This window comes from Ictalurus furcatus, chromosome 20 (genome assembly GCF_023375685.1).
Source record: "Ictalurus furcatus strain D&B chromosome 20, Billie_1.0, whole genome shotgun sequence".
NCBI lineage: Eukaryota > Metazoa > Chordata > Actinopteri > Siluriformes > Ictaluridae > Ictalurus > Ictalurus furcatus.
Window position 1 is genome coordinate 23,277,910 of NC_071274.1, and position 20,815 is coordinate 23,298,724.

General features: G+C 45.3%; 1 protein-coding gene across 1 annotated transcript; it reads left to right on the forward strand.

The window, feature by feature from the left end:
* The first annotated feature begins 2 nt into the window (after positions 1-2).
* atr (ATR serine/threonine kinase) lies at positions 3-20,434 on the forward strand. Its single transcript, XM_053651306.1, has 47 exons — positions 3-259; positions 388-479; positions 864-1,016; positions 1,721-2,598; positions 2,672-2,841; positions 2,968-3,126; positions 3,340-3,518; positions 3,636-3,788; positions 3,883-4,081; positions 4,406-4,659; positions 4,829-5,016; positions 5,130-5,230; positions 5,406-5,577; positions 6,125-6,295; positions 6,519-6,713; positions 6,885-7,070; positions 7,219-7,314; positions 7,422-7,552; positions 8,188-8,331; positions 8,578-8,671; positions 8,844-8,969; positions 9,505-9,711; positions 9,850-9,963; positions 10,581-10,696; positions 10,810-10,930; positions 11,463-11,600; positions 11,928-12,141; positions 12,515-12,687; positions 12,802-12,966; positions 13,814-13,905; positions 13,991-14,082; positions 14,233-14,410; positions 14,822-15,001; positions 15,110-15,269; positions 15,489-15,668; positions 15,849-15,991; positions 16,191-16,288; positions 16,642-16,874; positions 17,060-17,194; positions 17,612-17,812; positions 17,915-18,058; positions 18,408-18,558; positions 18,843-18,999; positions 19,163-19,316; positions 19,550-19,701; positions 19,918-20,023; positions 20,259-20,434. Exons 1-47 carry the CDS (start codon positions 204-206, stop codon positions 20,430-20,432), a joined length of 7,875 nt encoding a protein of 2,624 aa, XP_053507281.1. The 5' UTR covers positions 3-203; the 3' UTR covers positions 20,433-20,434.
* The last annotated feature ends 381 nt before the right edge of the window (positions 20,435-20,815 follow it).

Genomic DNA, 20,815 nt, shown 5'->3' on the forward strand with positions numbered 1-20,815 from the left:
CAGCCGGAGAGCGGAACCGTTTTGAAAATAATGGAGGCGCGCGTGAGGGAGCTGATGATGCTAAACCACCGCAGTGTTTAGAGATTCCTCAGAAAGTTATTCTTTATTTGTTTATGGAATTATCCCTACTTAGCTCGCACTTTAGACACGGTTTAATATTTAGACAGGTTATTGTTTTCGCATGTGTTTAGTAAAAGGTGGAAATGGAGCCAGGGTTAGAGATGTCTGCGATGATTCCTGCTCTGCAGGAGCTCGCCAGGTATCTGTGTGTTTATCTGTTTATCTGTTTATCTGTTTGTGTTTATTACTTCAGTGAGCAGTTTTACACTAATGTCGGCTTCAGACTGCTGAAAGATGGAAGTAATAAAGCGTTTCTCTTGGTTTCAGTGCCACTTCAGAGGAGTATAACGCCGCTGTACAGAAACCCAGACAGATTCTGTGCCAGTTCATTGACAGGATCCTGACTGATGTAGAAGTCGGTGAGAAACAGAATAAAACTCTTCAATTAAACTTTTTCAACATTTTTTATATCTGCGTTGGTGCTTTTATTGATGTGAAATCTATTGTCGTGTCATATCAAATATAATTTTCATTAACTGTAGTGAAAAAGAAAACAAAACAAGGTGACGTGTTATTGTGCAGAAAGTTATTCCAAAGCCTGAAAATATCTGCAGACCTGTGTGAAGATTCAAGACCTTATTCTTTTCTTCTGTACTCGTGTATTCTTTATTATCCATCTGTCCATCTGTGTTCCAGCAGAAGTGAGCTTTAAAAGCCCAAAGCGCTGAACTGTGGAGCTTCAGGACCGCAAAGAGAGCCTCAGGTTTTATTTCGTTGTGTTTTGTGTCTCCGCTTGGTTTCAGTGGCGCTGGAACTGTGTAAGAAGAGCAGCTCGGAGCCGGCCTGCGTCATGCTCCTGGACTTCGTTCAGCACATCATTAAATCCTCGTCTCTCATGTTTATAAACCCGGCGTGTCAGTCGGAGCAGTTCAGAGACGTGCAGAGCGACTGCAGCGGTGAGTACTGTCACGTCTCGGCCACGAAGGAGGAACGAGAGGAAGACGGGATGCAGGGAGGGAGGAAGATGTAGAGGGAAAAAAAAAGGGAGGCATAAGGAAAAGATGGTGGGATGAAAAGAGATAGGAAGTAAAAAATTTAAAAGGTGGTGGGAGGGAGAAAGGGGAAGGGGCGAGAGCGGACACGGAGCGACGTGAAGGAAGGAACCGATGGAAAGATGAAATTAAGATAGAAAGAAATAGTGGGGGAATGAAATGGAGAAAAGATGGACGGAGAGAAAAGGGGAGAAAGGAAGGTGGTGGGATGAAGGGAAGAAGGAAAGTAGCGGGGGGATGTATCGCTCCATCGAAGGATAATGAAAAGATGGAAGGAGGGGGAAAAGGGACAGCAGGAAAAGATGGTGGGATGAAGGCGAGGACAAAATGCATAAGAAAAGGAAGGGGAGGAAGAATGTCAGAATAAAAAGGAAGGCATTTAGGGATGAAAGAAAAAATGGCGTGATATAACGTTCTTTTTTGCGGCGCATAATGAATTGCTTTACGTCTTATAAAATAACTAAAGAAATAAGAAGCATAGAAAGAGTGCCAATACTTTTGCACTCGTATTATTAAGAGTTCCAGGTTATTTATTCTAAAATGCAGGTTGGATTGTAAGATCAGGAAATGAAAGAAAAAGTTAATGTAATAATCTTCCGCTGTTTCAGATTTCAGTAAGTGGATCATCACGCGCGTGTTGCGCATCGCCGCCGCTCCGGAGTGCGGCGTTCTTCACGCTAAAATCGTCTCCGTCGTCTGTTCCCTGCTCCAGCTTTTCCGAGCGAAGAGTCCGGTGGTGTTCGGAGTGCTGGTCAGAGAGCTGATGGGTTTAGTGCAGGATCTCACACACACCGTCTGCGGGACGTGTGACACACAAGGGACGCAGTGGCCCGTGTCGCTGCAGCGTTTCTGTGTCAGCGCGTGTCCCCGCGCCGTGTATCTCACGCCGTCCGTCCTCCAGCTTGCGTCGCCCACGTCGTCCCAGGCGCTGATCTCCACCGCGCTGACTGTCCTCACCGACCTCCTGCAGGGCGTCTTCTTTCCCCGGGAAGTCGGCCGGATTTGGGACGCGTCCTGTTTCGTCCTGACGCACGGCGGCCCTGAGTTAAAAGCCGTCTCCATGGTGACTCTGAGACGCATCGTGAATCTGGGCGGACTTCCTGTAAGCCATGAGCAGACGTTCTTCACGGCGTATCTGTCCCTCCTGGACTCGTTCGTGTCCTGCGAGGAATCGGACGTGCGCGTGTACGCGGCAGAGTTCCGGGCGCTGACGCAGAGCGTGTTCGTACCAGAGAAGGGCGTGCACACACGGTACGGGCGTGTCCACCTGGACATGCTGATGGAGGCGCTGCACAGGTTGGTCGTCAGCGGGGCTGTGGGGAGGATGAAGGTGACGGAGGTGAGGACGACGCTGTGCGAGGTTTTCCGCTTCGTCCTGGAGCGCGTGCCGGCGGGGTACGAGTCCGCAGCGTCCATCCGGAGCGAGAGAGTGACGGCCGTCTGCAGAGCCCTGATCACCAACATCGGAGCTCAGACACACCAGGAGGTAAACAACAACGACAACAACAAAACGATGATAATAATACTACTACTAATAATAATAACGTGTTTATTTGCAGTATGTGGAGGGGTACATGTGTGTGGCGCTGAAGGCTGAAGGTCTTGCAGCTCTACAGGAAGTTCAGAACCGCGTGAATGAGTGCGTGGAGTCGAGGGGATGTGACGAGGAGGTTCCGGCTAAAAGATTACACCTGTCTCTCTCCACCGCGTCAGGACGAGCTCAGCTTGGGTCCGAATAAACCTCCTCCTGCTTCTGTTTCTAATTTACTGTCACTTTATTATTAACAGAATATGTCCTTTATGTACTGTATGTTTTAACCCGTGTGTGTGTGTGTGTGTGTGTGTGTGTGTTCAGTCAGGTGGAGATGAGGAGCAGGAGTGGGGTGTGGGCTGCAGTAGATGATCGGATGGAGGAGTTGATCATGCAGCTGAAGACGTGTGATGGAGTCGAGCAGCGTGTGTGTGTCCTGGAGGGATTAGTCACCATCCTGCGTCTCACTGCACTCTGCTCCAGGTCTCACTGTCTCTCTCTCTCACACACACACACACACACACACACACACACACACACACTTGTATGTCTGCCCGTCAACCTGTTTACAGTGGAGGACTTGTCTCTTAATGATCTCAATCAAAAGTTTATCAAACCACATTTATAAAGTAAGGGTGTACAAACTTTTGCACGTAACCTGATCCGTCTATTTCCGCTGTCGTCCCCCATAATCAGCGAGTGTGTGTTGAACTCCGGAGAGAAACACACACAGCAGCTGGTGTGGTTGAAGCCGAGGACGTTGTCGCAGGTGGTGGAGGCGTGTCTCTCCATCATGGCCGACGCCCCTGACGAGGATGTGGAGGTGACGGTGGAGAGAACGGTCCGCGTCCTGGACGCCGTCGTCTACATGACCCGTGGGTTAAAATCCATTAAATGTCGTTTGCATCTTCTTTGTAAGATCATTTTAAAAAGGACAAACGCAGGTCCTCTGCGTACGTCTGAGCCGTGACCTCGTTCCTGTGTGTTCTCAGTTAACAGTCAGACTGACGGCGATTTGTACCGGAGTGTGTGTGCGGTGTTGTCGATTCCCTGGGTGAACACACACTCCTCCGTATCGGCCTATCAGACGGCGTCGTTTCCTGCTCATCTGATTGGACTGTCGAAAAAACTCGCTCCTGCTTACTGTGAGCTGACCGTTAAACATTTATACGTCCTGAAGATGCAGAAAATAAAATATTACATGTGGTTTTCTGTGTGTGTGTGTGTGTGTGTGTGTAGCCGTGGAGACGCGAGGTCGCTGCGTGTTCCTCCTCTCTCTCCTCCCTCAGCAGACGAGTGCAGAATGGCGTGTGGTTGTTTATCAGTGTGCACTACAGAGTGAGAGTGAGACGGAGCGCCTCAGCGCAGTGAGGGGATTTCCCCTGCTCGTCCATCAGCTCGGGACTAAACCACACAACCTCCTGCACACTACGCTCATGTACGTACACACTACTAGCCTGTCTGTCTGTTTATCTGTCTGTCTGTTTATCTGTCTGTCTGTTAAAATGTATAATCTCTTTGTGTCTGTTTGTCTCTCTCTCTCCCCCTCTCAACCCTCTCCCATCCCCCTCTCTCTCTCTTTTTCTCTCTCTCCCTCTCTCCCTCTCTCCCTCTCTCTTTCTCTCTTTCTCTCTCTCTCTCTCTCTCTCCCTCTCCCTCTCTCGTTCTCTCTCTCTCTCTCTCTCTCTCTCTCTCTCTCTCTCTCTCTCTCTCTCCCACTCTCTCTTTCTCTCTCTCTCTCTCCCCCTCTTTCTGCCTGTAGGTCCAGACTGCAGGATGTTTCCCCCCGTGTGAGGACGGCGATGGCGTCGATGGCGTCTCAGTTACTGTGCTGTGTGAGTGAAGGTTCTCAGTTCCGTGTGCTCCCTGAGGATTTGTGTTCTCCCTCAGAGTTCCTCTGTTCTCACGTCACTCTGTCCGACTCTCACTCCGTCCGTCTGTCCTCCGCCGGGGCGTCCGTCCTCATGCCGTTCCTCACCCTGCTCAGACCCAGTGAGGAGCCCGAGGTTAAAGAAGGTCAGCGTTCACCTCTCCTCATCCATCCATCCATCCAGCTGACCCTTTCACTCTGCTGTGGTGGAGTTTAGACACCCGGGGATTGTGATGTAACTGTAACGGAGAGAAATCCTCCTTTAACTCTATAACCTTTAATAATAAAACCTTCCCCTTTTCCCCTGTTGTGTAGCGTTTATTGAGAACGTCAGTCACGTGTGTAAGCACGTGGACGTGAGCAGCGGTGACCCCGACACCCAGTCCCTCCTCGTGGCGCTGGTTAATCTGATCGAGGATCCACATCAGGACGTGCGACTGTCCTTCAGTCAGAACATCAGGAGTCTGCTGGAGCCCTGGAACGGAGACGCTTTCCTCAAAGAGGTACAGCACAAGACCTGTTTAATATACACCTTCACCTGCCCTGACCTTGACCCGCCCTGAACTTGACCTTGACCTGCCCTGACCTTCACCTGAGATCTCGTCTCCATCCACAGCTGCTCGTGTCCCGGCTGAAGGAGGCTTTTACGAACGCAAAGACTTCCAGAAACAATGAACTGAAACACACTCTCATCCTCACTACAGGGGAGATCGGCAGGTACACACACACACACACACACACACACACACACACACTGTGTTCTTAATGTTTAAACATGCGTTACACATAAACACGCTCTGATTTACTTTCTCACGTTCTCTCTCACTTTGTGTGTGCGTGTACGTGTGTGTGTGTGTGTGTGTGTGTGTGTGTGTGTGTGTGTGTGTTTCAGGGCGGCTGAAGGTAGCCTGGTATCGTTCTCTCTGCTGCGTCTGCTCCACTGTTTACTCTCGAAATCCTCTCAGGTGTCAGTCGTGGCTCACACGGAGATTCAGGCTCTCGCCTCAGCCAGGAACCTCCAACTGCAGAGCTTCTTTAATCAGTACAGGAACCCTGTGTGTCAGGTCAGACCTCACCTCTGCCTCACACTCTCTCACTCTCTCACCCTCTCTCACTCTCACATTCTCACACACACTCTCTCACACTCTCACACTCTCTCACTCTTCATGTACAGTACACACACTCACCAGAAAGGGTTTGGGTACTCGGCTCATTTACTAGTCATATTCACACTCCTGGAACCAGGGCTGATTTATTTATTTTTAGTTCCTCTTGCAGAGTTGGTACTTTTTGTACATGGATGAGGAACCATTTTGGGCGGAGCTTTACTGATCTGGCTGAAATTAAGAGCAGCGTCAGTCGCCATGTCGTTGTATTTGGCATCACTGTCTATGTGTCACTTCTCTTATCGTCCATCACGGTTCCAGTTCCTGCAGGAACTATAGAGGTCTCCCTAATTAGAACTGTTTCATTCCTGTGTAGTTTAGTCATCATGTATATTTTTATACCGATATTTCAACTCCGTCCTAGACATACAATTTAGAACCGAATCTCAACATGTGGAACCCTAACGCTAGCTATGATTGTGTGTGTGTGTGTGTGTGTGTGTAGTTCCTGGTGGAGTCGTTACACTCCCGCCACATGATGGCGCTTCGCTGTACCCCTGATCAGAGCAGTGAGGCCCTACAGGAGGAGGCGGCGCACCAGAGAGAGTTCGCTCTCGACATCCTCTCGCACGTCGCACACGCGTTCAACTTCCCCGACCTCAACCGCTTCCTCAACGTGAGCTCCGACCCCAAAGCCATTAGCATTACGTGACACTTGTACACAAATACGCGATTTAATTTTATTTATCCTTTTAAATATATTTTAAAAGTTACGCCTGTTCAGTTTATTAGTCATTTATTCTTGACGTTTGTCAGATAAACTGATGTTAACTGCCGAAATATTTAAATACTGTCATAATCATTTTTGCGTGTGTGCGTGCGTGCGTGCGTGTGTATAGCGCACGCTGCAGGTTCTTCTTCCGTACCTGGCGGCGAAGGCAAGTCCCACGGCGTCGGCTCTGATCCGCACCGTCGCTAAACAGCTCAACGTCAACCGGCGAGAAATCCTCATCAACAACTTCAAGTACATCTTCTCACACCTGGTGTGTTCCTGCACCAAGGGCGAGCTGGAGCGAGCGTTACACTACCTCAAGGTGCCTGAAGACCCCGCTGACATCCGAACCGCCGCGTCGCACACACTTTTCTCACTTCAGTGTTTTAAACTGCTGTGACGCTCCGTGGTTTTATTCTTATAGTGACACGTGTACGCTCCTGACACACTCCTCACCCGGTTCTGTGTGTGTGTGTGTGTGTGTATGCTGTAGAGTGAGACGGAGATTGAGTTGGGCAGTTTACTGAGACAGGACTTTCAGGGCCTCCACAATGAGCTGCTGCTGCGTCTGGGAGAACATTACCAGCAGGTCTTTAATGGACTCTCCATCCTCGCCTCATTCGCCTCCAGTGAAGATCCGTATCAGGGGCCCAGAGACATCACCTCTCCTGTGATAATGGTACGACCTGGTTACATGTCTCACACACACGCTGTAACATGGGCAGACAGACAGGTGGGCAGGAGACAAATCTTCAGTCCGATCTATATGTCTGATCTGATGTTTTAGTCTTTGAGAATAATGAGATAAAGTCTCTGTCGTCCCTCAGGCTGATTATCTGCAGCCGAAGCTCCTGGGCATCCTGGCGTTCTTCAACATGCAGCTGCTGAGCTCCAGCGCTGGCGAGAAGGAGAAGAAGAAAATGGTGAGAGCACGTGTGTGTTAATAAAAAAACAAACAGTCACGCTATCGTACGGGACGATGTTTAGGACAGAATGTGTGCTCCAGTTTTTTTCTGTTTTCTCTTTTCAGGCTCTGAACAGTTTAATGGCTCTGATGAAGCTGATGGGTTCGAAGCACATCAGCTCGGTGAGGGTGAAGATGATGACTACGCTCAGAACCGGGCTGAGATATAAAGAGGATTTCCCACAACTCTGCTGCCGGTCAGTCGCAGCTCACAGCTCACACACACACACACTGTGTTCACGCCGGGAAATTAAATACAAATTGTTCTTGCTCTTTTTCCTGAGCAGACAGGACGTACACACTCACGTGAAGTAAAAAAAAAAACAAAATAAAAGTGTCATTACTAGGGCTGGGCCATTTAGCAAAAATATCACATCATGATACTTTTTTTTTTTTTGGGATACAAAATTTTGTTTTGTTTTTTACAAAAAAAATGAGATTTTTCTATATATTATCTATATACGTATATTAAAGTTTGCTAACAAACTGCTAAAAACCGTCATGTTTAATTCTACTTTTATTTAATTTCTACAAATATAACTGAATTATTATTACAACATAGCATAAATAAATATAAATAAGTATAAACTGTAGCTTTAAAATTTTTTAAATGGTAAAAAATGATGTATAAAAATGAGATATTGGCTTCGTATCATTAACATCTGCTTGTAATTATCCGTCAATAATATTAATATTAATTAACATTAAAATACTGTGCATATTAAATTTAAATTCTGTTTTATGTTAAAACTTGATTGTATAAACATGCATGTATAATAAAAAAACAAACGGTTCTTTATTACTTTATTGTTGTTGTTGTTGTTGTTGTCAGGACGTGGGATTGTTTCGTCCGTTCTCTCGATCCTTCGTATTTGGGGCCGTTATTGAGTCACGTGATCGTCGCGCTCCTGCCCCTCATCTCCATCCAGCCTAAAGAGACGGCCGTGATCATGCACTACCTCATCGTGGAGAACAGGTTCCACTTCCTGCTCCAGAAACATTATAAACTAATTTCATATAAATAATAAAGGATAGGCCGCATTTACGAATCGTATTTGTTAACTATGACGAGAGTTATATTTCAGTCACAGTGTGTGTGATGGTGGTGGTGGTGGTGATGATGAGAGCGTACACACGAGTAAAAAAAAAAAAAAAAAAAAGTAATTTAGCCTCTACAGCGATGAGAGTCCACTCTGTATTTACATCAGTGTTCTCATTCCAGACAGGAAGTGGAGGACTTTCTTCATGAAATCTACTTCCTTCCAGACCACCCGGAGCTGAAGGACGTCCATAAGGTTCTACAGGACTACAGAAAGGTGTGACATGGCTCGATATTAGGTGTTCGGGATGGAGTCTGTATAAGGATTTGGATCTCTCTCTCTCTCTCTCTCTCTCTCTCTCTCTCTCTCTCTCTCGCACTGATGTGAAATTCCAGATGTGGTGTTTATCTGAGGTGTTCATTTGGTCCATTTTTCTGAATGTGTTCAGCAAACGTCGAAGAGCTCTGACCTCCAGGCGGCGCTGCAGCTCTCTATGCGTGCAATTCAGCACGAAAATGTCGCCGTGCGCGTCCACGCCCTCACCAGCCTGAAGGAAATGCTGTACAAGAACCAGGTGAGGAACACACACACACACACACACACACACCTTTCTGGCCTGTATTATTTTCCTGGGAAGATTTTCGTTTAATAGTAATATAAATAATAACAAAGAACGAAAAATAAAAGTACAATTTATGATTATACTCGAAGTTAATTATTCATTAAATTAATATTCATATATCTATTTGTAATGTAAATTTTACCACATCCCTATATGTGTGTGTGTGTGTGTGTGTATATATATATATATATATATATATATATATATATATATATGTGTGTGTGTGTGTGTGTGTGTGTGTGTGTGTGTATAATGATAATGATAATGAGTCTTTTTTGGTCACATATACAGTAGAGCACAGTGAAATTGTTTTCTTCGCATACCCCAGCCTGTCAGGAAGCTGGGGTCAGAGCGCAGGGTCATATAATATATATATATATGTGTGTGTGTGTGTATATAATATGTATATATATGTATATGTGTGTGTGTGTGTGTGTATATATAATATATATATATATATATATATATGTGTGTGTGTGTGTAACAGGCAGCAGTGTTGCGTTTGCTGTTGGACAGTGAGTTGGTGGAACCGGTTCTGTCGGAGCTGGTGACGGTTCTGTTGTTAGGGTGTCAGGACGTGAATGCCGAGGCGCAGCTGCTGTGTGGCGAGTGTTTAGGGGAGCTGGGGGCCATCGACCCCGGACGCCTCGACCTCACCACCACACACACACAGCGCAGCGGGGCCAGCTTCACCGTGAGCATCGTTACTGTCTCTCACTTGGTGTTAATCAGCATGCGTGTGTGTTTATCTGCAGCTCCTGGGTTTAAGTTCATTTCAGTGAAACATGTTTCTGAAGAATGATTTTATCTCCTGTGTGTGTTTCCTCTGCAGAGTGGAATCGATGATCCAGAGTTCGCCTTCGGGTTGCTGACGGAACTCACCAGGACGTTCCTGGCGTATGCAGACAACGTGCGAGCTCAGGACGCTGCCGCCTACGCCATGCAGGTGTGGAACGCTATGACACACCCATCCCAGCTACATCACCCCAATCCCAGCTACATCCCGGCTACATCACCCCAATCCCATCTACATCCCAGCTACATCACCCAAATCCCAGCTACATCCCGGCTACATCACCCCAATCCCGGCTACATCACCCCAATCCCGGCTACATCACCCCAATCCCGGCTACATCACCCCAATCCCAGCTACATCACAGTTGCATCGCCCCAATCCCATCTGCATCGCCCCAATCCCATCTGCATCGCCCCAATCCCATCTGCATCGCCCCAATCCCGGCTACATCACCCCAATCCCTGCTACATCACAGTTGCATCGCCCCAATCCCATCTGCATCACCCCAATCCCAGCTACATCGCCCCAATCCCATCTGCATCGCCCCAATCCCGGCTACATCACCCCAATCCCTGCTACATCGCCCCAATCCGATGTACCCAGCTACATCACCTCAATCCCGGCTACATCGCCCCAATCCCGGCTACATCGCCCCAATCCCGGCTACATCACCCCAATCCAATGTTCCCAGCTACATCACCCCAATCCCAGCTACATCACCCCACCCTGTTAAAAAGACCTAACTCTGAACGTTTTTTTTCCTCCAGGAACTGTTGTCTATATTTGAGTGTCGTGAGGGAAGGACGGACTCGCCCGGCCGCAGACTGTGGAGGAGATTTCCAGAACAAGTTCAGGAGATTCTGGAGCCACATCTCAACAGCAGGTGAGTGATGGCGTGATAAACGTGTGATAAATGTATGATAAACGTGTAAACACATGTTCGTGATGTCATGGCGACACCGTGAGCATGAATCCTGTTCCTGGTTTGATCTTTAGGTATAAAAGCTCCCAGAAGGTGGTGAACTGGTCCAGACTGACAAAGCCGATCTACCTGAGTAACCGAGGGAGTAAGTTCTCTGACTGGTCTGCTTCATGGGCTGGATATCTCATCAGCAAGGTGGGTTCTCCAATAACCGCCTTTATTCCAAAGAAACACGCTGCTGTGTCCTAAACCATGTTCTGTTCACGTTCTGTTCACAATAGTGCACTCGCTAGTTGGTTAGCCATTTCCTGTTCCATTCGATGTGTGGTGCTGTGTCTCAAATCACTATCTTCATTATGTTGTGTGTTTATTTTGTCAGTCTGCCAGTCTCTGTTCTGTTCAGTGTTTGTGTTCTGAACTACACCATGTTCACGTTCCACTGCGTGTTCTAATCCTGTGTTTAAATCACTCCACATTTGTGTATATAGTGCACTGTTCTGAGTGTAGTGGCGTGTACTCAGTGGACACTTGAAATCCCACAATGCACCATAACCGTGTGTATGCACTACATAGAGCATGTTCTTTAAGGGAATAGGGAGTAGGATGCAATTTGGAACACAGCGTTGGTTCTAACAAACTTGACATGAACATGAAAAATGTCTGTAGCTGAAGTTATAAACGTGTGTGTGTGTGTGTGTGTGTGTGTGTGTGTGTGTGTTTGTTTTAGGTGCGTCATGATCTGGCCAGTAAAGTGTTTAACTGCTGCAGCTTCATCATCAAGTACGACTACAGGGTGACTCTGTACCTGCTGCCCCACATCCTGCTGTACGTCCTGCTGAGCGCCACACCTGAGGAACAGCAGGAGGTCAGAGACCGCTTCATTTATGATGTTAGAGATGCATCGGTCTCGGTCATTTACTCATTTACTTTTCGTTCACAAACAAAAACATCAGATTCCAGGTGATTCTATGTGATCTAATCCGAGTGTAAGCTGATAAAACATCTCAAATATAAAACTCAGCATGAGAGGTTTATTTCCAGGTGAGAACAAACGTCTAACGATGATGCTGTGATGATGTGCTTCTTGACAATCAGCTACTGTCACGTGTACACCACGAGGAATTTCCACACAACTAAAACAAAATGGTATTTACGTGTGTGTGTGTGTGTGTGTGTGTGTGTGTGTGTTCAGGTGGTGGAGGAGATCATGGCCGTGCTGAAGGAGGAGGAGCCACATCTGTCCCAGCTGCAGGAGAACGCCTCGAGTCTGGCTCAGCTCAGCACTCAGACCGTCTTCTCCATGTTGGACCACCTGACCCAGTGGGGGCGCTACAGACTCCAAACGCTCAGTACAGCCAAGAGCTCCGGCCGACAGAACCGAGACTCACAGAACCTGCACGCCAGTGGTGACAGAAACCAACAACCGCCCCCCCCAACACACACACACACACACACACACACACACACACTATACACTGCATTCAAATACATTGTATGAATGTTCTCGATTCTGATTGGTCAGAAGTTGATGACACGCATTGACTGTTGTATTAGTGTTTATTCAATAAGTTACATTTTACATATATAAAATATAATCTATATACTAGACTACAAGTTACACTCTTCACTATATAGAGCAGTATTTTGCAAATACACCTCTCCTTGTTCATTACATAGTGCACTATTTTGCAAAGCTATCATGTTTACAAGCCCAGAGCCAGAGTCTGACCTTGCTCTGTGTGTGTGTGTGTGTGTGTGTGTGTGTGTGTGTGTGTGTAGGTGTAGAGAACAGTGAGTATCAGTGTGTAGTCTCCTTCCTGAACCGGATTCCTCAGGATGTTCTCGCTAAGGCGTCGTTCCGTTCTAAAGCGTACACGCGTGCTGTCATGCACTTCGAGGCCTTCATCAGGGAGAAGGAACAGAACATTCAGGATCACCTGAGCTTCCTGCAGGTACGAGAGAAGATCCTTCATCACCATCATCATCATCATCACATTTATTTGGATAGCACCTTCAAGTATACCTTGCTCATCAAGAATAAAAATAATCGTGTGTGTGTGTGTTAGGCCCTGTACGCCGCCATGCATGAGCCGGACGGTGTGAGAGGAGTGAACGCTCTGAGAAAAGAGGTACCTTCACTGAGGGAACAGATTCTAGAACACGAGAGCATCGGCCTGCTGAGAGAGTCTTCAGCCTGCTACGACAGAGCCATGCAGCTCGAACCTGACCAGGTACACACACACACACACACACACTCACACAGTATGTGTGCTATTATTTTTCTTATGTTACATATTTAATGCATTATGCTTTATAATATTATACACAGTCTGTATTGCACTATTTTAAAGGATATTATATTTACAGTGTGAATGTATAGATACACTACGGGTCAAAAGTTTGTGGACACTCGACTGAAATGTTTCTCATGATCTTACACCTTCAGATCAAAAGGTTTTTATGATTAAACGTGTGAAATCGGTGTTGTAGACAAAAATATATAATCGTCCCGACGTATTTGTTTCTTTCATTAGAAAACTAACATTTTATTTACAAAAAAAACTTTATTTAAACGGACGACGCGGAGGGAAATATTCCGTAAAGCAGGAGATGGGTGTGGTGCAGCGTCGGTGTGAACTCCTTTAATACTGTTTAAAATCATCTCAGGGAAATTCCTCAAGAAATCCATAGAGAAAACACCAAGAATACATTTCTGGAACATTCTCTGCAAAAAGGGCGTCGACTCTGAAGATGCTAAAATACTAAATTATTTACATTTATTTAGCATTTTATCTTTTATCACAACATAATTCCCATAGTTCCATTTGTGTTACTCCAGAGTTTTGATGACTTTTTTTTATTATTCTAAAATATTTAAAATAAATAAATAAATGATGAGTGTGTGTAAACTTTTGACCAGTAGTGTATACAATAAAAATAAAAGGTTTATTTATTATTAGTGGTAAATATATTGTTCTGACTTTATTTGCTGAAGGTAACTGACAGTGATGTTTTCACTAAGTGATGTGTGTGCGTGTGTGTGTGTGTGTGTGTGTGTGTATGCATGTGTGTGTATAGATTGTGCATTATCATGGTGTGATGAGCTCCATGCTGGGACTCGGGCAGCTCTCCACAGTGATGACTCAGGTTAATGGAGTTCTGGCGAACAGGTGAACTTCACATCCTCTTTTACACCTGGGTATAATTTTAACGTCGCACTTTTAATGATTGTGATTTGCTTTTGTGATCGTGAAGGCCGTTGTGGAAGTCTGATCTGAACGCCTATCGCGTGGAGGCGGCGTGGAAGCTCTCAAAATGGGATTTAGTGGAGGATTATTTGGCCTCTGGTGAGATGATGATTTAGAGTTTTATCACTTTAGTTTGAACAGAATTCAGATGTAAAATGTGATTTTCTGTAAAATGTGTATAAATCATATGGAATTGTGATATGGGGTCATGTTGTATAACTTTTGGATGGTGTGTGTCTGTGTGTGTAGATGAGAAATCGAACACGTGGGGGGTGAGACTGGGACAGATGTTGCTCTCGGCTAAGAAACAGGACTTGGAGCGTTTTTATGCGAAGCTGAAGGTGGCGAGGAGGGAGCAGGTGGTTCCGCTTTCAGCCGCCAGCTTCGAGTGTGGAACCTACCAAAGAGGATACGAGTACATCGTCAGGTGTGTTAGTGAGGAACAGGGAGGTGGGCGGGGTCTCACGGAGCTCGAAGGTGCAATCTAAATATACCATTACTTATTATTCTGACCCTTATTATTTCCCTAAATCTGTTCATCCTGAAGTGTTTTATTCCTCTTGTACCACTTTGCCAACAATTATGATTTTTAAAATCTGTTTATTATCAGTTGAGCGTCCGCTGTACGAGTCTCTGTGAACGAGCCGTTACTATAGAAACTATAACGATATTAGAACGAGAGCATTAATCTAAACCTGCGCTACTGTCAGAGCCGCTGTTGTAGCGAACTAATCAACACCTTCTGACCAATCACAGTCCAGAACTCAACAGCAGTGTGGTACACATATACACTGTGTGTGTGTGTGTGTGTGTGTGTGTGTGTGTGTGTGTGTTTCAGACTTCACATGCTCAGTGAGTTAGAGCATGCGTTCACTGAGATGCAGAAGGAAACTGAAGGGTCCAAAGCGAGTGAGCTGATGCTGAATTGGGACGATCGTCTCCTCATGACCCAGAATTCCTTCAGAGCCAAAGAGCCGATCCTGGCTCTCCGTCGGGCCGTCCTCAGCCTCAGCAAGGGGTAAGAATGCACACACACACACACACGCCCAACCCCTTGCTCAGTACACACTCCGACTGTTGGCTGATTTATTTTTACTGTGTGTGTGTGTGTGTGTGTGTGTTTGAGGTGTGTGTTTGAGGAGCAGGTGGGTCAGTGTTGGCTGCAGAGTGCGAGAGTGGCCCGTCGAGCCGGTCATCACCAGACAGCCTTTAACGCCCTGCTGAACGCTGAGAACTCTCGCCTGTCTGAACTGTTTGTGGAGAAAGCCAAGTGGCTGTGGTCCAAGGTACGAAAACAAGACCGTGATCACGTGACTGCCGTTAGCAGCGTGCGTGAGGAACGTACTGTACGCGTGTTAGCATTTAAATAAAAAGAAGGATGTCACACAAAACAAAGTAAATGGAAGTATTTCATATGAGGGTTTGTGTAGCTGTAAAGCCTGACTGATAGAATGATGAAGATAATCTGAGTAACTCTGTGTGTGTGTGTGTGTGTGTGTGTACAGGGTGATGTGCACCAGGCTCTCATTGTGCTACAGAAGGGAGTAAAACAGTGTTTTCCTGAAGACCAGCATCTCTCCGATCCTAAGAGGATCCAGATTAAAGGGAAAGCTCTGCTGCTGGTGGGCCGCTACATGGAGGAGACGGCTAACTCTGAGAGCAACGCCATCATGAAGATCTACAGGGTGAGGAGATGATGTGGGCAGGAGATCACCAAAAAGCAGTGAACTCGTGTCTGAGGTCGAAAAGATATAACTAATGTACGGATTGTAAGGAATAGGTGACACGGTAGTTATGGTAACCTGTGGGATAGGTGATACTGTGTGTGTGTGTGTGTGTGTGTGTGTGTGTGTGTGTGTGTGTAGGATGTCACTACGCTTTTACCTGAGTGGGAAGACGGGAATTTTTACTTGGCCAAGTATTATGATAAACTGATGCCGATGGTGACGGACAATAAAATGGAGAAGCAGGGCAACGTCATCCGCTACATCGTCACGTATTTTGGAAAGTATGTCGGTTTACAGCTGGGAACGTCAAAGTTCTTCATTTTTACATTTTAAAATCGATGTGGTATTGCAGTGATTTATAAATGTGTAGTAAAAAACCCCAGAAGTGCAGAAAGACTGAACTGCTTTTTCATGGCATCACATTCACTCCTTCTCTCTCTTCTCTTCTGTAATGTAATCACTTCCTGATGATTACTTTAGAGCGCTGCAGTTTGGGAATCAGTACATTTACCAGGCGATGCCTCGAATGCTCACCCTGTGGCTCGATTTTGGGGCAAAAGTTTACGAAGTGGAAAAAGGTAGGAAAGTAAAACTGGCTAAATCACGTCCACTGATGCACTTTTAAAAACAAGATGAAATGGGGAAAGGGGAGTTTGTTTTGTGACTTAAAATAAACAAGAGATCAATCTATAATAAACACGCAGTCAGTTCCAGAAATATTGGTAAAGGTGTGTTTAAAAAAAAACCAACCAAAGGTTCTGAGGAAATGACTGTAAAGAGAATATATACAGATTTATATATGTACTGCTGGATTTTGGTGTTTAGTAGTCTACTAATTTAACCATTTACTCTAATTTAACCATTTTATCATGGTTCATGACCGACTGTGTTGAGAGTGTGTGTACTGTTTAAATGTGTGTGTGTGTCCCAGCGGGCCGTTCGGATCGAGCTCAGATGAAGGCGGATTTGAGTAAAATAAACGGCGTGATCAGCGAGCACACGCAGCATCTCTCTCCGTATCAGTTCCTCACTGCGTTCTCGCAGCTCATCTCTCGAATCTGTCACTCCAATGACGAGGTGTTCGCCGTGCTCATGGACATCATCGCTAAAGTTTTCCTCGCTTATCCGCAGCAGGCCATGTGGATGATGGCCGCCGTGTCAAAGGTCAGAAATCTCCACAAATATTAGCATCGAATTGTTCTAATCCTCCTTTAATATGAGCTCTGACTTTATTTTTTCTTCTTAGTCCCACCCTTGATTCATTTACTCTTTTTTTCATGATTATTTATTTTGCTTACTTATGGTTATTAATATCGTCGGTTGTGATGATTTTTTTTCTTCTCGCTCAGTCGTCCTACCCGACTCGGATGAACAGATGTAAGGAGATCCTGAAGAAAGCCGTCAGTCTGAAGGGTTCGTTTGGGAAGTTTATAGGGGATGCAAACAGACTGACTGACAAACTGGTGGAGCTCTGCAACAAACCGGTGGGATATACTTTAAATTAAATAATAAATATTTATATATTCGTAGTTTACAGGATCATCGTAATAACACCGACTTGCAGTTTTTCTTTATTGATCAGAATTGTAGTTGTATATTAACATAATCTACACGCTGTATGTAAGATTACGCTGAAACGTATTCCCAAGTTGAATCATAGTTTGTCTCTTTTTCGCTTTATTTTGTAATTATTTGCTATTGTAGTCGCTAGCAGCGGAAAATTTGTCGTATTTGCAGGAAACTTTTGAAAGGGGTTCATTTTAGCGTTTAAATCCCTGGTGTTTTTGGCTAGTAATAGTCACTAGCATTAAGGATCGATCATCAATGTTTTTATGAAACGCTTATGGGACATTTGGCTTTCCATAATAATGTGTTTGTTTTTGTCTCTGTGTGAGTGTTAGGTGGATGGGAACAGCTCCACTCTCAGTATAAGTGTGCACTTTAAGATGTTGAAGCGCCTGGTGGAGGAGTCGAGTTTCAGTGAGATCCTCATCCCACTGCAGTCCGTCCTCATCCCCACGCTTCCCTCCACCGGCGGCGCCAACGCCAGCCACGACGCCTTCCCCGGACACTGGGTCTACTTATCCGGATTCGACGACACCGTGAGCGCTTTAATCAGCACGCACAGAACTGGATTATTAGTCTCGTCGTACCGCTGATGGTCACGTGATCTAAGTTGATTTTTTTTATTTATTTATCTTTAGGTGGAAATTTTGGCGTCGCTCCAGAAACCGAAGAAAATCTCTCTCAAAGGCTCGGATGGAAAATGTTACACGATGATGTGCAAACCCAAAGATGACCTGAGGAAAGACTGCAGGCTGATGGAGTTCAACTGCCTCGTCAATAAAGTAATATTCACATTAAAAAACAAAAACAAAGCAGTGTCTGTATCAAAAACACATCCTTATGCTTGGTCACCAGGTCAGGGACAGAGAGCTCCATGCAGAACATCTTGCTGAAAACCAGTCGTTTTATTTTATTGGCCTTCATTTTAAAAAGTGCTGCTTTTCCATTTCTGCCTTTTCTTTAGTAGTCAGTTTGTGTCTCCAGCTTCCAGTGCACTTTACCTTTTATGGAGTTTTATAGGCGTCGCTACATGCAAATGAGCTGTGTCAGGAACGCACCTTGCACATTATAGGTGATCATATCCCACACCAGAAGAAAGAAAATCGATCAGCGTCCGGTTTTGTGTCTTAGTGCCTGAGGAAAGACGCCGAGTCCAGACGGAGGGATTTACACATTCGGACGTACGCTGTGATTCCGTTAAATGAAGAGTGCGGCATCATCGAGTGGGTGAACAACACGGCCGGCCTTCGCCACATCCTCACCAAACTGTACAAGGAAAAAGGTCTCGTCACACATCTTGCTCCCTATACCCTGTTCCCTGTTCCCTATACCCTGTTCCCTATACCCTGTTCCCTATACCCTATTCACTACTCCCTATTCACTACTCCCTATTCACTACATAGGACACATACAGTATCTACTATCTACTGTGGGTTTATCCCAAATCACACTCACTATTCACTACATAGGGCACATAAACATCATCATCTGTCCTTCAAATAATATAATGTAGTAATAATAATGAATGATTGAATAATAATAATAATAATAATATTGATGTAACAGGCGTTTATTTGACGGGGAAGGAGCTGCGGAAAATGATTTTGCCCAAAACAGCGTCATTTCAGGAGAAACTGAAGCTGCACAAGGACGTTCTGTGTGCTCGACATCCTCCTGTGTTTCACGAGTGGTTCCTCAGAACGTTCCCCGACCCAACCTCCTGGTACATCATCGTGTTAATTTTATTTACATTTTTAATTAAAAGTTTTGAGCCTGTTTCACAGGAGCAAAATGATGCCTAATTGGTCACCTCATTGTCAATAGTGAACACTACAGACATAATGGCTGAAGTGTGTGTGTGTGTGTGTGTGTGTGTGTGTGTGCAGGTACAACAGCAGGTCTGCATACTGCCGCTCCACAGCTGTCATGTCCATGGTGGGCTACATCCTGGGTCTGGGAGATCGTCACGGAGAAAACATCCTGTTTGACTCCCAAACCGGAGAGTGTGTTCACGTCGATTTCAACTGCCTCTTCAACAAGGTGTGTGTGTGATTATTTTATTATCTGTGTTGAACTGGAACAGTAAACACCCCCACACCGCAGACTCTTCATCGCTGATGTTCACACCCTTGATCTCCTCAAACTTAAGTTCACAATTAGGCATTAAATTGGTTTTAATTGGTTTTGAACAGCAAGTTAACAGAACGAGTGAAAACTTTCATATCACGCATGGAGAAGGTGGGTGTTTAATCAGGAACGTTGTGGTGTTACAGGGCGAGACCTTCGACGTTCCCGAGGTCGTACCTTTCCGGCTGACGCAGAACATGGTGCACGCCATGGGGCCGATGGGGACTGAGGGGCTTTTCAGACAAGCCTGTGAGGTCACACTGAGACTCATGAGGGACCAGAGAGAACCGCTCATGAGGTTTAAACACACACACACACACACACACACACACACACAAATTAATCTGCTTTTCTGTTCATAAAGTTGTCTAAAACTCCAAATAAATATCACTGCGTGGTCCTGAGGTGTAAAATTTAAGGTTTAGAATAGAATAGAATAGTTATGGTCAGGGGTTTAAGAGTTGAAGTTTTATTTGCTCTCATTAAAAAAACAACACTTTTTTTTGTATCTCAGCGTGTTGAAGACGTTCCTCCACGACCCTTTAGTGGAATGGAGTAAACCAGTGAAGGGCCCTTCAAAAACACCAGCCAACGAATTCGGAGAAATCGTCAACGAGAAGGTGTTTAAAACACTGTTTCTGTGTGTGTGTGTGTGTGTGTGTGTGTGTGTGATGATAACACACTGTTTCTGTATGTGGTTTATGCAGTGTGTGTGTGATGATAACACACTGTGTGTGTCGTGCTGTTATAGTGTCACTTTTACACACTTCTCAGTGTAAAGGTTTTAGAAATAAAGACTAAATGAAGCTGAATGAATAAATGTATAAATGAATAGTTTTTATTGTTCTCCTGCAGGCTAAAACCCACGTGCAGGACATCGATCAGCGTCTCCAGGGTGTGATAAAGAACAGGAATAAAGTGATGGGACTGCCGCTGTCCATCGAGGGACACGTTCACTACCTCATTCAGGAGGCCACAGACGATAACCTGCTCTGTCTCATGTACCTGGGCTGGGGCCCGTACCTCTGATCCAACGTTCACTTTTCCGACCAAACGCTGTTTTAGTTTTTGTAAATCATTTGTACTGCTGCACTTCACTTCCTTGTTTGTTTTTTTCATCTGATGAACTAAAAACGTCAAGTTAATTTCTTTTAATAAAAAAAAATGTAAGTATCTAGCGAAAAAATATTATTACCTACTTTTCAGTATATACTTTTTTTGTTTGTTTCGCTTGCTAACCCGTCTGAGCAGCGAATGAAGGCGATTATGATACTTATGGTCTGTAAACTGATCAAAAAGTGACGTCGGTACATTTCTAGTCACGTGACCAGGACTGTTTGCAAAATAGATCTGTTATTCAGGATTTAAATCTTAAAACCATCGAAATAGAGAGTTAAAAGCGTTCCTGTTGT

What these genes read in the sequence shown, in the direction of transcription:
- atr (XM_053651306.1), top strand. Translation starts at nt 204, where the DNA reads ATGGAGCCAGGGTTAGAGATGTCTGCGATGATTCCTGCTCTGCAGGAG. An exon ending in GAGCTCAGACACACCAGGAG is followed by an intron (nt 2,599 to 2,671) that starts GTAAACAACAAC and finishes GTTTATTTGCAG; the next exon opens with TATGTGGAGGGGTACATGTG. An exon ending in GGATACGAGTACATCGTCAG is followed by an intron (nt 14,411 to 14,821) that starts GTGTGTTAGTGA and finishes TGTGTGTTTCAG; the next exon opens with ACTTCACATGCTCAGTGAGT.